Source organism: Pituophis catenifer, unplaced genomic scaffold (assembly GCF_029215685.1).
Source record: "Pituophis catenifer annectens isolate HBS135680 unplaced genomic scaffold, rPitCat1.0.hap2 SCAF_6, whole genome shotgun sequence".
Classification (NCBI taxonomy): Eukaryota; Metazoa; Chordata; class Lepidosauria; order Squamata; family Colubridae; genus Pituophis; species Pituophis catenifer.
This window is the reverse complement of record NW_027256886.1, coordinates 50561890-50576526: the sequence shown is the minus strand read 5'-3', so window position 1 is coordinate 50576526 and position 14637 is coordinate 50561890. Positions and strand designations below refer to the sequence as shown.

The following is a 14637-nucleotide window of genomic DNA, read 5'->3' as shown; positions in this document are numbered from 1 at the left end:
AAAAACAATTAACACTAACATTTTATATTTGATCCTGAAGAATTACATTAATGGTAAAGAAATAGGATCTTGGATTAAATAAATTCATTTATTTAAATAAATAAATATTTTTTTTCTGAAATGTAAATCATTACATTCAAAAGTGATGGTTTTAAAAGCAAAGTATCAATTTAGATTTAGAAGGTTATCTGGGACTAAAATTAAATATAAAGAAGACCAACTTGGATGGTGCTAGACTTCCGGAAACAGAGAGAGAAACCTGCCGCACTCTACATCAAGTGGGACTGTGTGGAGAGGGTTTCCTCTTTCAAATTCCTGGGAGTCCACCTTAACCAAGATCTCACCTGGAAAAATAACACATTCCAGGTGGTCAGGAAGGCTCAACAGAGACTCCATTTCCTTAGGGTCTTGCGAAAAAATCTGGTGGAACAACGACTGATGAGTTCCTTTTACTGGTCTAAGATAGAAAGCTTCCTCACATATTGTGTTATGGTATGGTATCCTGGCTTGACAGCCGCAGACAAAAAGGCATTACAGAGAGTGATGAGCACAGTACAATAAATCATGGGCTATCCCCTGACCTCACTGGATGAAATCGCCAGGACCCGCTGCCTTAGCAGAGTGAGGAAAATCCTCAGGGATGATTTACACCCTGTTCAGCACTTCTTTACTCTCCTACCATTGGATAGGAGATACATGTTCTGTCCCCAACCACACGCACACACACCAACAGACGTTCAGGAGTTAAAGACCAAGCCAGCCGGCAAAATCCTTTTCCTTAAGATAACGGAACTTGGCAACAACCTAGTGGCTGCCTGCTAAGAGTTTATTATTTACAAAGAGGAGAGATAACTTCTCCCCACTTCTGATACATCAAAGAAACAGCTCAATAATTACGGAGTTAATCAAGTCCAGAGATAATCCAGCTAAGTCTTATAGCAAAAATCCGACAATGCAGAAGAGTGTGGAAGCTTTCAGCTTTGTTCGTCACAAGGTTTGACTGGCCACCACACTCCCTTTTATATCCTGTGGGGTATGGTCCAGTGTCTCAGCCTAATCTCGGGCACGCCTTTTCTTCTGTTGGGCGCGCTTATCTCTGCGACACTGGCGTGGATCCAGCCAAGACTCATTACCCTCATCACTGTCCATCTGGACGTGTTTGGCCCCGGCCCTATCTCTTGCCCTTTGGCGGACACCGAAGGCATTGCCAGAGAGGAGGGTCCTGGAGAGGGAGGCCTTGCCAACTCCTCTTCTTCACTCTCGGAGTCCTCTCCTGCCGATGACACAGACTCAGGTAACGGAGCCACAACAATACAGAACCATAGCCAGCCAAAGGAATAGGTTGAAAAATAGCTTTTATCCATGGGCCGTCAGACTTCTGAATGCAACATAACACCACATTTAGGTTTAATATGATGGACATAATATAAAGTTATATACATATATGTATATGGGAATGTGTGCCAGTTATTACTTATTTGGGTTTAGGAATTTCCTTTTATTTATTGAGTTATTGTGATGTATTCTGTGTTTCGGGGGGGGGGGGTTCTCCAAGGGAGGCTCATTGTAGACATGGTGTGCATTGACAATAAAGGTTTGATTTTGATTTGAACTGGCCAAAGAACTGACAATGAAAATATAAAAATTGTTTGTAGCCTTTTAGAATCAGCATTAAGTATAAAAGAACAAGCACAGATAGTCCTCAATTTACAACCACAATTGAGCCCGAAATTTCTGTTGCCAAGAGAGACATTTGTTAAATGTGTTTTGCCCTATTTTATGACCTTTCTTGCCATAGTTATTAAGTGAATCACTGCAATTGTTAAGTTAGTAACACAGTTGTTAAAGGAATATGACTTCCCATTGAGTTTGCTTGTTGGAAGGTCACAAAAGGTGATCACCTGACCTTGGGACCCAGCAACAGTCATAAGTACAAGCCAGTTGTCAAGCATCTGAATTTTGATCACATCACCATAGGAATGTTGTAATGGTTGTAAGTTCATGATTACCAGTATATGCTTTTGATATTATGCTGAAAGGAAGGAAGTTGGGGAATATTATCTGATATAATGAGTAGGTACATATGTAGCACCTTGCCAGTCTTTACCATGTATAGTCTGTTTACATTTGGTTTGAAGAGAAATTAGTGTTAGAAATACCAAAAAGCAACAAACCTGACAAGTATCTGCTCTTGTTCTCTGAAGACTTCCAGCACAAAACATGTTTTCCACCACTCTGGTATTATACGCATTTGGTGCATTACACTGCCTTTGGGAAATCAATTTTACTTTGGCATCCAATAGCTGATGAGATGATTCACCTATAGAATGAATGCCAGAAACACAAAGAACTCTTATTTCCCATCTTGTCTTTTCTGTTTTGTGGCTGGGTTAAAAAATGATTGGTAAAGATACTGAATTTAACTAATGTTACAACAGAAGAAAGAAAAAAGAAAGAAAGAAAGAAAGAAAGAAAGAAAGAAAGAAAGAAAGAAAGAAAGAAAGAAAGAAAGAAAGAAAGAAAGAAAGGATTTTTATATTTATCCTATCATCTATCTATCTATCTATCTATCTATCTATCTATCTATCTATCTATCTATCTATCATCATCATCATCTGTTTATATATATATATATAAAAGAAAAACACACACACACACATACACACACACATATATATATACATATACACATATACACACACACACACACACACACACACACACACACACACACACACACACACATATATATATATATATATATATATATATATATATATATTTATATAAAAATAACATTTTAAAAGCATAGTTATTGCATTTGAAGCTACATATTAGGTCAACAAGAGATTAAAATTTCTAGCCTGTTAAACTTTCAAGATAAAAAAAGGACAAATTAAGTCAAATCGTATCGATTCATTACATTAATGAAGACAGAAAACAGCGTGCTATATTGCAGCACACTTGATGTCTATTGGAAGACACCAAAGCAGCTCTCTGAAACTTCAAGTGACTGCAGCTATTTTGGAGCTTATAGATGAAAATGCAGAGGGAGTCTTTGTTCATAGAGAAGATCCTTGTAACAAATATGAGTTCAGATCCTGTCTGTATATTAGTTCGAATTAATTGCTCCCATCGCCATGGCTTACTTATTTCTGTTTCTCCCCAGCCTGATATGTAACATTCTGTGTTATCGGGGAACGTAAAATCAGGCAAGCACACAGATTTAACATAACTTGTTTCCAGAGCACAGTGCCCATCAATTGGCTTTAATTTCAACAAAGCTGTAAAAAGAGAACAAAACACAGTATTTTAAGGCACGGTTAATTATAAAGCCACTGAATTGCACCATAGCCTTAAATTTGCTGATGAGATTTCTTCTAATTTCTCTGGATCAGAGCTGAGTATTTGTTAATATTTTCTAGATATTTCATTAACGTGGTTTTTATTTGCTTAAATTAATGAAGTCATCTCTACACTTAACTTCTAACTTTAGTTAGAAGATATATTTAGAAAAATAAAGCAGTAAAAGCAATAAATATATCTATACTAAAAAACATAACATTATTTTCTAAACTTTTGGAGATGAATTTGCTAGCTCTCTTTATTGTAACTTAATTACAGTTTAGTCTTGTCTTCTCAATATTTAACCTGCATCAGTGTTCTTAAGGTTCAACTAACGTTTCCTTCTTTCCATTCCTAGTGGTAATGATTGGGATTTATCCATGACATAAAATAGAAACTTGCCAATATCATTGTATGGGATGCCATCCTGCTCTGTATAGTGTCCATGTTTAATGATCTTGTCTACATCAAACTTTTGTTCATGATGCTCTTTCCTATTGAGATTTTGTTCTCCAAGGGACACCTGGAGGTTGTGTGCTTCTGTCCTATGAAAGAAAGTAGCCCATTCTAAAAGAACAATCAGTCAGAACAATCAGAAAACTACACCAATTTCATCTGAATTCATCATACAAATTGTTTCTAGTAGATTAACCCATACTAAGAAGAGTGTATTCTCTGTTATACAATCATACAATAACAAAAGCATTATAAAAATAACTCTACAGGTTGCCAAATTATAAAATAATAGACCTTAAAGATAAGACTAGGCCAAACACATTAGCTCAGAAGCAAAAGACAAAGTTGGTATTTTTCTGAATTTTATACAGCTGCCATGACTTGTGCATTAGCAGTAGAATTCTATATAAAAGAAACAAGACTATGTGTCAGATAAAAAGACATGGCACAATTCTATTTATTCTACAACATGACATGGCTACTTTCCCCACCTGACTTTTGCTATCCAAAATTGTGTACTTTAGACTCTTCTATCTACTGGATGAATGAAATCAAAGTTAGGGGTTTTGTTTTGTTTCTTTGCATTTGTAGAAAATGCTTACATGATACAGTGTGCTGCGGTAAGAACCCAGCATGGCTCAATCAATACTCCTCCACAATAATGTCCCTTTGGTACACCTGCTGAAATCTTCCTCTGAAGAGATGCTTGCCATGGATGTTTGCCAGGAACTGACTTGACACCTCCATAGATTCTCTTGAATGGTCTTATTATTTCTGGTTTCCCACATGTTCTGTATGTATTACTTATTACTGGATTCTTGAAGGAGGTTGTTATATTTCTAGAGAATTTTGCTGCAATGTAAAGAATGTAATTGAGATTCTATTAGTGAGGTCAAGCAATAGAGATCAGTTGTGTTACTTCTGTCTTTCCAATGTAGCAGTGTCCCTGCCCAAGCTCCTTGATTCTGTGGCTGGTTTGGCAAAGACAATTTCCACACACAGAGATGGCTCAGGAATTCATGGCTATCATGGGAACCATGGACCTGATCCAACTTTTCAAAGATCCAACTCCACTGTGGAGAGCTGATCTTTGTCTGAGGGCAGTGCTATTGGTATCTGGTTTGGGAAACATTAACATCAGCCCTTTGCCATGGACAGATCATTCCCTTTTGATTCTTGAGTTCTCCATACTAATCTCTCACTGCAGGGAGGTAGGGCCTATCATCCCATACCAATTCACAGAAAGATTTTGTGTTTTTTTTCCTAGAAGCTGTGAAGCAGGGGTGAAATCCAGCAGGTTCTGACAGGTTCTGGAGAACCGGTAGCAGAAATTTTGAGTGGTTCAGAGAACCGGTAGCAGAAATTTTGAGTGGTTCGGAGAACTGGCAAATACCACTTCTGGCTGGATGCAGAGTGGGATGGGAATGGAGATTTTGCAATATCCTTCCCCCAGGAGTGAGAAAGGAATGGGGATTTTGCAGTATTCTTCCCCTGGAGTGGGGTGGGAATGAGATTTTGCAGTATCCTTTCCCTGCCGTGCCCACCAAGCCATGCCCACCAAGCCACACCACGCCCACCAAGCCATGCCCACAGAACCGGTAGTAAAAAAATTTGGATTTCGCCACTGCGCTGAAGCATAGTTCAGTTGAGTCATTTGTTGTGGCTTGAAATAAGCATGTCATGTGGGGTCTGGATTGAATTAGAGCAATATGATCTTGATTTACTGAGAAGCTGTATGAGAGGAAATGACACAAGAGATGACTAGAGCACTGCTGGCAAGAGCTGAAGGGCAAAATGCCACAAGCCCAGGAAATGGTCAGAAAAAAAGGAAGCTTAGCTCAGAGAAGACTTGCAAAATTGTGTTAAAGTAAATTTACAATAAAGCAGAATTAATTCATCTGGGCATGCATCCTTTTTGAATGTCCATTAAATGTTGCCTTGTCAAAGGACTAAGGCAACACCTCTTCTTGATAGTGGCTTCTGACCTTTGCAACATCTTCTCACCTGAGATCCAGGAGACCCTGACCTTCCTGATCTTTCAAAAACTCCTGGTTTTTCCCATAAGCATTGGGGCAGTGTATGGCTGATGTCCAGAAAAGTTGTTTATTGTTGTTTTGGGGGAACTGGGAACTTTTAATATTGATTTTATACTTTTTAATGTTTAGTTTCTGTTTCTATGCTGCTCGGGGTTATAACGTAAGATGGGTGGTTGTATAACTCTTTTAAATTAATAAATAAACAATATTTGGACTTTCTAAGTGCCGTCTAAGAATAATATTATAGCATCACAAATATGGTATTAACAAATGTTGGCTTTGGAGGATCATTAACAAAATGATGACTGGCTTAACTTGGATATGTCTTACATTCATCAATTGGTCCTAAATGTGAACAATAATAGCTAAGGAATATATTACAGTTATGTAAAGCACTAAAACCCTTTTCTGATTACAGTGGATAGAAATATGTTAAATAAATAAATAAAATTACATAAAATCTTAGCCTTAAAAACCCAGGCAGTCAGTATCTAAGAATTATAGATAGGTTTAGATTACCCATGTCTCATTGGGTCATTGTTTCAGAGATATTTGCTTACCAAAACAGACAAGCGGAATGACCATTGGTGAACAAAGAGAAGTGAAAGCAACTTTTTTCTTATCTGCTTCCCCATTGAGTTTCCTCCCTCCCTCATTTTTCCTTCCTTCTCTCTCTCACACTCTTGCCCTTCTTTTCTTCCCTAGAATTCCTGTCAGCTTTCCTATTTACTTTGCTTGTTTAAAGCTTGTAAGAAGAAAGTCAGTTGGGAAAGCTAGCAGGAAGTTGCAAGTCCAAGTCAAGCAGGCAGGTAAATGGCTGCTGTCAGATGGGGTCCAAATGGTATGTGGGCTATGGAAGAGGTCCTGAATGAGTTAGGAAAGGTATGCACTCAAGACGCCATGCGGGTCAGAGAAGGCATCTGAGTGGGTGACATAGGTTGAAAAGGGTGACTGAAAGTGGATGACAGGTGTTGTGCAATTGGGTATGTAGAAGGATGGAAGAGATCCAGAAAGCTATGTTGGAGCCATGGGAATGTATAAGAGGTGTTTAATAGTTGAGGATGGTGCATGGAGAGAGGGATGGGAAAAATGCCTTTAGTTGTTTGGGAATACACAAACGGTACTGTACAGGTCAGGAAAGGTGAGGTTCGGGATTCAAATTAGAAAGGGTTCTTGGGTGAGCCCAAATGGTGCTGAATGGGTTAGGGAAGGAATGTAGGAGGGGTTGTGGAGATATGGTAGAGATATTGCACAGGTCAAGGAAGGCATTGGTGTGGATCAGAAAGGTATGTGTGTGTATGGGGGTGCAGATCAGGAAGGGTCTGTGCAAGAGGTGGGTTGAAAAAGCTGTATGGGGAGGCAGTTTATGGCTGGCATAGGTCAGTGGAATGCACAAAAGAGTAGATGGACTAGGAAGGGTGCATAGAGGATTCTTTCTCCTTTTCTTCCCTTCCCTTCTTCCCTTCTTCCCTTCCTTCCTTCCTTCCCTCCTTCCTTCCTTCCTTCCTTCCTCCCTCCCTCCCTCCCTCCCTCCCTCCCTCCCTCCCTCCCTCCCTCTCTCCCTCCCTCCCTTCCACAGCAACAGCACAGTTCTGGATTTTGGTCACATTCTGTAATTTAGCCATTTGAAGAAACTTGGTTAACAAATTGTTGCCCTGTAATGTGCCATTTTGCCCAGTTAAAGACAAAAATATTTTTAATAGCATTAGTTAAAGCCTTTTTATCTATAACTCTCATCTGGATTTTTCAGTCACGCTCTGGTAAGTCTACTACAATGGATTTCAACATATTCTGGTACACAACTGATTTGGCCCAAAGGGAAATAATTTGTTCTTCCTATATTCCTAAAATATTCTTCAAAATCTTCTGCTTAGAAATAGTTCCATGCAAAAAAAAAAAAAAAGAGTACTACAGCATCAAATAATCAAAGAAAGCCCCCTTAATTGCATTGTAAGAATCATGCAGAAAATGTTTTCTACATTGTGTAATTCATTTATTTTCTTTTTTTCCTGTTTTAAATTTCATCTTCTTTAATATCTCTTAGTAATAGACATCTCAAGCTATTTTGTTTATTTGGTATACTTTTTGATGCTCTACAAATGAGAAATCTTCCAGTATTATTAAAGTCTTAGGCATCTGTGCTCTTGAGATAGATGGATTACACAAAATCTACAGTGATTGCCAATCTAAATTAATGCCATACTAAATTAATGTTACACTGAATATACACCATGTTATTTTTTTATTTTTTATTATTTATTCTACCTGTTGACAAGCATGGGGGGACATCACAGAAATCCCACTTCAATTTGTTATTCACATTGACAAAGCACCAGGGTTTGTCATCACCATCTGGATTCCTAAAAGAGAGAAGTTTCAAGATTCACCTGTCAGAAGAATGGATCTTCAGAAAAGAAGTTATTAATTGAAGAACTGATAAGCAGTGGAACTGAACAATGTTCACACTGAAATATCAAGTCACTCAGAAACCAAGAAGACAAACTTGATTGATAATGGCATCTTCTCAGTTTATAGTACTTACCCGCTAATAATATTGTGCCAATGCCTAAGCTTAATTTTTATGCTTTTGTAGACATGCTGTCAGCATTCATTGTTTAGGAAAGTATTTGGGTATAAAAAGCATAATGCAAAGTAGCAATTATTTCTGATCTTTTTCTGTAAATAAGAATGAATTAATTGTACTAATTGATTGTACTGTTATTTCATCACTGCTAACAGGAACAACCTAACCTGCATTATACTGACATAGGAGTACACAATTTGATGTCAAGGAATCCTCACTTGTCAGTCATCAGGTTCTTTTGGCGCCTCAGCTGATTTTAAATGAAATTGCAAACTGGCAGGCTTAGCATACCTTCTTAAATTTAAAAATGGTAACGTCATCTAGGAAAAGGAGATGGGAAAGATGGAGAGCATTCCAGGACTAGAAAGTGGTAATGAGTCTGTCATCTTATAAGTGAATACTTTATGACTTGTTTTTTTGGGCAAGAAAGCTTTATTAATGGCTGAATTGAAGATGTCCTCAGAACACAGCCAATGACTATTCATTATTTAGTAATATTTGATTTGAAATGGGATATAAATAAGAATGATATTCTTGGAATTGGGCTTTCTTGTATACATGGATTACCTGCAGAAGTTATGATCGCCAAGGCCATAATAGTCAGCATGTTCCATAAATGCGTTATAACTACTGTCCAAAAGAAAATGAGAATTCCAGTGAAGGCATCTTTTCTGGAGGATTGTCTGGCTAACATTTCCTCTGTATGTGTGGCCATTTTCTTCAAAGCAGTCTTCAGTCCCTACAACAAGATTGTCATGTTTTGAAAGATCTTTTTGTTTTAGTTTGGCCTGTTCTGGCATTTTTTTTCTCCTCTTTATTCTTAGATACATGAACCCACATAGAATCTGAGAATGATGTTTCACAAGAATCTGCATTCCAGCAAGTTTAGATTTTATTAAAAAATACCTAAGTTGGATATTCTTTTTACATCATGATGATCAAAATGGGGCTCAAATCAGTTTTATCTGTAAATGTGTACAATACAAAGAATATTAATCAGTTTTTCATAAATTACTAACATAATTAAAAAGATCAAAGGTTAATTTATCCACCTATAGTAGTCACACTACCACTGCAAAACACAGAGAATTCTCTTACCTAGTTCACAAAATTTTCCTCTGAAACCTTCAGGGCAGTTGCAGCTGAATTTATACCTTAAACGATGCCTCTGACAGGTGCCTCCATTTTTACAAGGATTTGGTTGACAAGCCGAGGATGCTAATATTCAAGAATTAATTAGAATATTGTATTTAAATGAGATTGTTCAAACAATGTAAGAAGCTATTCATTCAATGACACTTTTTATCCACACAAACAAAAAGATAAGTGGAATTACTTCTAAAACCTCCTAAATAACTTTGCTCTGTCTATGGGCTCACTTGTACTTTTTTTTTAAAAAAAAAATTTGATTTATATGCGGCCCTTCTCCGGAGACTCAGGGCGGCTTACAATGCGTTAAGCAATAGCCTTCATACTTTTGTATATTTTATACAAAGTCAGCTTATTGCCCCCACAAACTGGGTCCTCATTTCACCTACCTTAGAAAGGATGGAAGGCTGAGTCAACCTTGAGCCTTGAGAGATTCGAACCAGCAGAAATTGCAGGCAGCTGTGTTAATAACAGGGTGCATATACCACTGTACTATCAAGGCTCTTGTTACTTAAAATAACTCCATGCAGGCTATCTTGAGGAGAACTTTTCATACACAAGCACATAGAAGGATAATTGGATTTAATATGGGAAAATCCAAAGGCTCCCCAATCTAAAGTCTATAGGTCCAGTAAATAACTTTATGCAGGCTGTCCTGACCATTGTTTGCATTTAAGAAATGAGTTAAGAAACAACTTTAGAATGACAAGTTTTAGATTTTAGATGATAATTTAGAGCAGAGGTGTGAAACTTGTGTCATCACAGCTGCATCATGTGATGTATCATGACTTTTTCCTCCTTAGCTAAACTGGGTGTTGGCTTGGCCAGCCCATGACACTTCTGGCCCGTGGGCCACGAGTTTGACAGCCCTAATTTAGATAAAAACAGTTGTGATTCTAATCCATAGAACACAGCAGCAGTAGACATAATGCTAGAAATTGGTTACTAGTATGACAACAATAATTTGTCTCACCTTTTCTACATGATGGTGGTTTATATGGGTATCTACAACTGCATTGATAATAAGGTGCTCTTAATATAATCAGACATTCTCCTCCATTGCAGTTGATTCTTCGGCATGTATTTTTCACTATGGTATACAATAACAGTAAAAAGAACAAGAAAGTTAGGTAGATTTTTCAAGTTTTGGATATTTGCTAAAAACAGACTTTATGTAGTACAAGGATTGACAATGGAGATACACAAATGTGCAATTTCATTCTAATTCCTGGTGAAAATTACAGTTACAGAGTTGTAAAACAGTAAATAATCATACAATTCCTACTCTTTTATTCCCCTGTACATATGGAAATGCTCATAAACTTGGGGGCGGGGGAAAGCAATATTACAGCACTATAAATACCAATATTCAGTTGTATGTTAAATATTTCCTCTACACATAAATAATATGAATTTGTACGCCTTATCTTCATATTATAACAAAATTACTATGTATAATAAAATTATTATCCATCATTAAGTTGCAATGGTGTTTGAAACAGTATCACAAAACAATATGGAAAAAAAAATATTTTAAATTGGGAAGTCCAAGCTAGGATGGTCAAGGCCTAGAATCTGCAATATAAGAACATTTAGTGGCAAGAAAAGCTAGGTGCAGCTATTTCATAGTCAAGGAATTAATTTTGTTTTTATTTATATTATTATTTAGTTATTTTGACTAGTGAAATTTTATGCTCAAAATTATGCAGAGATTACTGTTCGGACAGTCATGATCATTTACAATTTTTCTGGCTTTACAGGTCAAAGGTGAGCATGATGAAATATATAGGTATCATTACTTAAGCAAAAGGAACTAAAACATTTTTTTAAAATCCCAGAACAAGATAATATTCAGAAGTGAATCAGGTAGATGCTTCCTAATTAATTGAACTATAAGAAGGTAAAGGATGTACAGCATAATCAGATTTGAAAGGTTCTGTTACTATAGCTAATCTCAATAAAAGTAGTTTCAGATAAACTGAATTTGATTTCATGCTCTGTCTACCTAGTGGGACTGAGATTGGGTTGTTATAATTTGCACATATAAATGGCCTTATTCTACTACAATTCAATGGACTGATTTTGAAAAATCCCATTATAAGCAGTCAAATGCTTTACACAGATGTCAAATGTAAATAATGGAAGTAAATGTAACTATTAAAATATGTTTAATAGCTTTGTGTTTAAAAACTGCTTAATTTAATAATGTACTGACTGGGAATCCTGACATTTTTAATAAACACATTTAACTATTATTATAGCTACAATATATATATATAAATGTTTATGTAAGTTTTCACGGGTATGTATGTGTGTATAGTTAATATTTCGGGTTTCTTCCCGTGTAATTGTGGATATATCCCTAAAAGGGTAGAAGCGACGTTTCGACAGAATCCCATCTGCCATCATCAGGCTTATGTCAGCAGTCATTTTGCACTAACTGCTAAATTAAATCATTTTGCACTAACAAATTAGCAAAGTACTACATAAACACAACATCAAAACCATATTTTGCACAGATAGAAAGATATCGTCCATTCTGAGAAACCCCAAAGACAAAATAGAATTAGAAGATCAAGGCATATACGAAATCCCATGTGCTTCCTGCCCATCAACATACATTGGACAGACCAACAGAAGAATGAGTGTGCGCATCGAGGAACACAAAAACTCAATACAAAAGCAAGAACACACATCATCATTAGTTCAACATATAAATACAACAGGACACAACATTAATTTTAATGAAACAAAAACAGTTGCAAAAATAGAACATCTCAATGGCAGGATAATCAGAGAAGCAATAGAAATAGAAAAAAGACCATATTGCATGAATAAACGGGATGACACTTCACGTCTGCCTACTATTTGGAAACCTGCTCTCATAGATAGACGAATCTTAACACCATATATAAAACATAGACCAAACATTAATCAAAAAAATCCCAACCAAATCATATTCAAACCAGCCACAAAGATGAAGCCCTGCCACCTAGTGGAGAAAAACCGACCATACACCCAAAGCCAAGCCAATAAACACATACTGGGACTCCCAACCAATCAGAATGAAAAGGTGGAGCCATCCCAGAATACCAGCACCAGATTTGAAATACCAACGGCAGTTAGTGCAAAATGACTGCTGACATAAGCCTGATGATGGCAGATGGGATTCTGTCGAAATGTCGCTTCTACCCTTTTAGGGATATATCCACAATTACACGGGAAGAAACCCGAAATATTAACTATACACACACACACACACACACACACATATTTAATTTGATTTATATGCCGCCCTTCTCCGAAGACTCAGAGCGGCTTACAATGTAAGCAATATATAAATGTAATGTAAGCAATGTAAGCAATATATAAAATATCATGCCTTCATTTAGTAAACAACTGATTTATATGACTGCACTGTATTGGGTACCACTATGACTATAGAGTCTTTTCATGTTTTATGAATGGGTTCATAAATTTATACATACAATTAAATAATTTTATGAAATATCTTCCTTAAAGAAAGACTTGATGAATTTTCCCCACTTGATGAAATTATTACATTCTCATAATTAATTATGTTAATATACAGTATTTATTTCTTATATCTATTTTGAACCAATATATATGTACTTCATTTACGAGATTAGTTTCTATTTTATTTCACTAATTATCAATAAGTTCTACGGTGCACCTATATTTGTAACATTTAGCAAGTTCTTGAATAATTTCTGTAGTGCTCCATTATCATTTTGATTTGACTAACATTGGCTAATATTATGAATGCAATATTTTATACAATTATATTCAGCTATTTGGTTTAAAGCAATTCTTTACAAAATATTCAATTTTAAATGTTATTTAATATCTTTACTGCTATAGTTATATGAGGTTGCTATTAACTGTATTTAACTTAAACTGAAGATATTCAGTCTAATAACTGAAGATATTCGTATTTATCCTCTACATTTAGCCATTGTTCTATTGGATTATCAGAAAACTTCCATACATAAATGTTCCAGCCACACCTAATGATTGCTTAGTGGATTTATATTGCTTACTTTTATGTACTTTATTCATTTTCTCCCCAAATGATTCTGAAATGTAATGAGAACTAAGTAAAATGATCACAATTGTTTTCTAACTATTGAGTTATTGTTTTATGCTTGGATAATTGTAGTAAATTCTTATATTTTCCTTCTGCTGCATTCCAAACTTTTTTTTTTTGTTATTGGTAAAATAAAAATCAGACCTGAAGCTACTATTTTATATTCTATTGTGTTCTATTTCAGCACTAAAAGTTTTTCTCAACTATCGCTCCTATGTTCCATTGTTATTATACTCCATGCCTCAAAATGGAAAATGACAATCTTTTGAACACACTAGGATATTTTCTGTTCTTGTGAGTATATTTTACCTCTGACTCTAGGCAATTAATTTTGGCTTTTTTCCCCCTTGCGGTAAACTAATTTCCCTTATCATCTATGCTTGATGCTTGAATTTGTCTTGGTTTTCAGAATTCTTGTATGAAAAAATATGTATATATGAATCTTAGCATACAAAATGAGACTATTCCATTCATGTGAGGATCACACTTTTGCATATGTTTGAATTCTCCTTGTCCAGAATTTGTTTTTTTTTAAGAAAGAAATATATTCAACAAAAATATGCATACAAAGTCTTGTGTGTATTCATGATTGAAAATGATCATGAATTCTAATGGGACAATCCAATTAAAGTGACAAAGTAATATAGAAATTAAAATTATAGTTTTAAACTGGAAAGTCCTTGCAAATTTCCAGCTGACTTTTAGAATGCAATGTAAATAAATATATTTTATATATTGTAAACTATATTATTTATAATAGTATCTACATTTTTCAGCTTTATGTAACAGTAGTGACAATATCAAGATGTTTCTTACCACGGTCACACTTTGATCCTGTGTATGGTTCAGGGCAGGAACACATATAGCTGTTTCTGTTTCTTTTACAGATACCATTATTCTGGCATGGGTTTGTCTGGCAGGGATTTACTAGCACAGAGAAATAAATTTGAAGTTTAATT

General features: G+C 35.8%; 1 protein-coding gene across 2 annotated transcripts in view; it reads right to left on the bottom strand.

Moving 5' to 3' along the window:
* HABP2 (hyaluronan binding protein 2) overlaps positions 1-14637 on the bottom strand; it is a 36752-nt gene that overhangs the window by 1590 nt on the left and 20525 nt on the right. For both annotated transcript variants that reach the window (XM_070946102.1, XM_070946100.1), the window contains 9 exons: positions 14495-14605; positions 10544-10660; positions 9520-9639; positions 8989-9160; positions 8103-8197; positions 4404-4653; positions 3748-3890; positions 3150-3284; positions 2175-2320 (listed from right to left, as the gene is read on the bottom strand). In XM_070946102.1, coding sequence (XP_070802203.1) covers positions 2175-2320; positions 3150-3284; positions 3748-3890; positions 4404-4653; positions 8103-8197; positions 8989-9160; positions 9520-9639; positions 10544-10660; positions 14495-14605 — 1289 coding nt within the window. The remainder of the gene's footprint in view (positions 1-2174; positions 2321-3149; positions 3285-3747; positions 3891-4403; positions 4654-8102; positions 8198-8988; positions 9161-9519; positions 9640-10543; positions 10661-14494; positions 14606-14637) is intronic.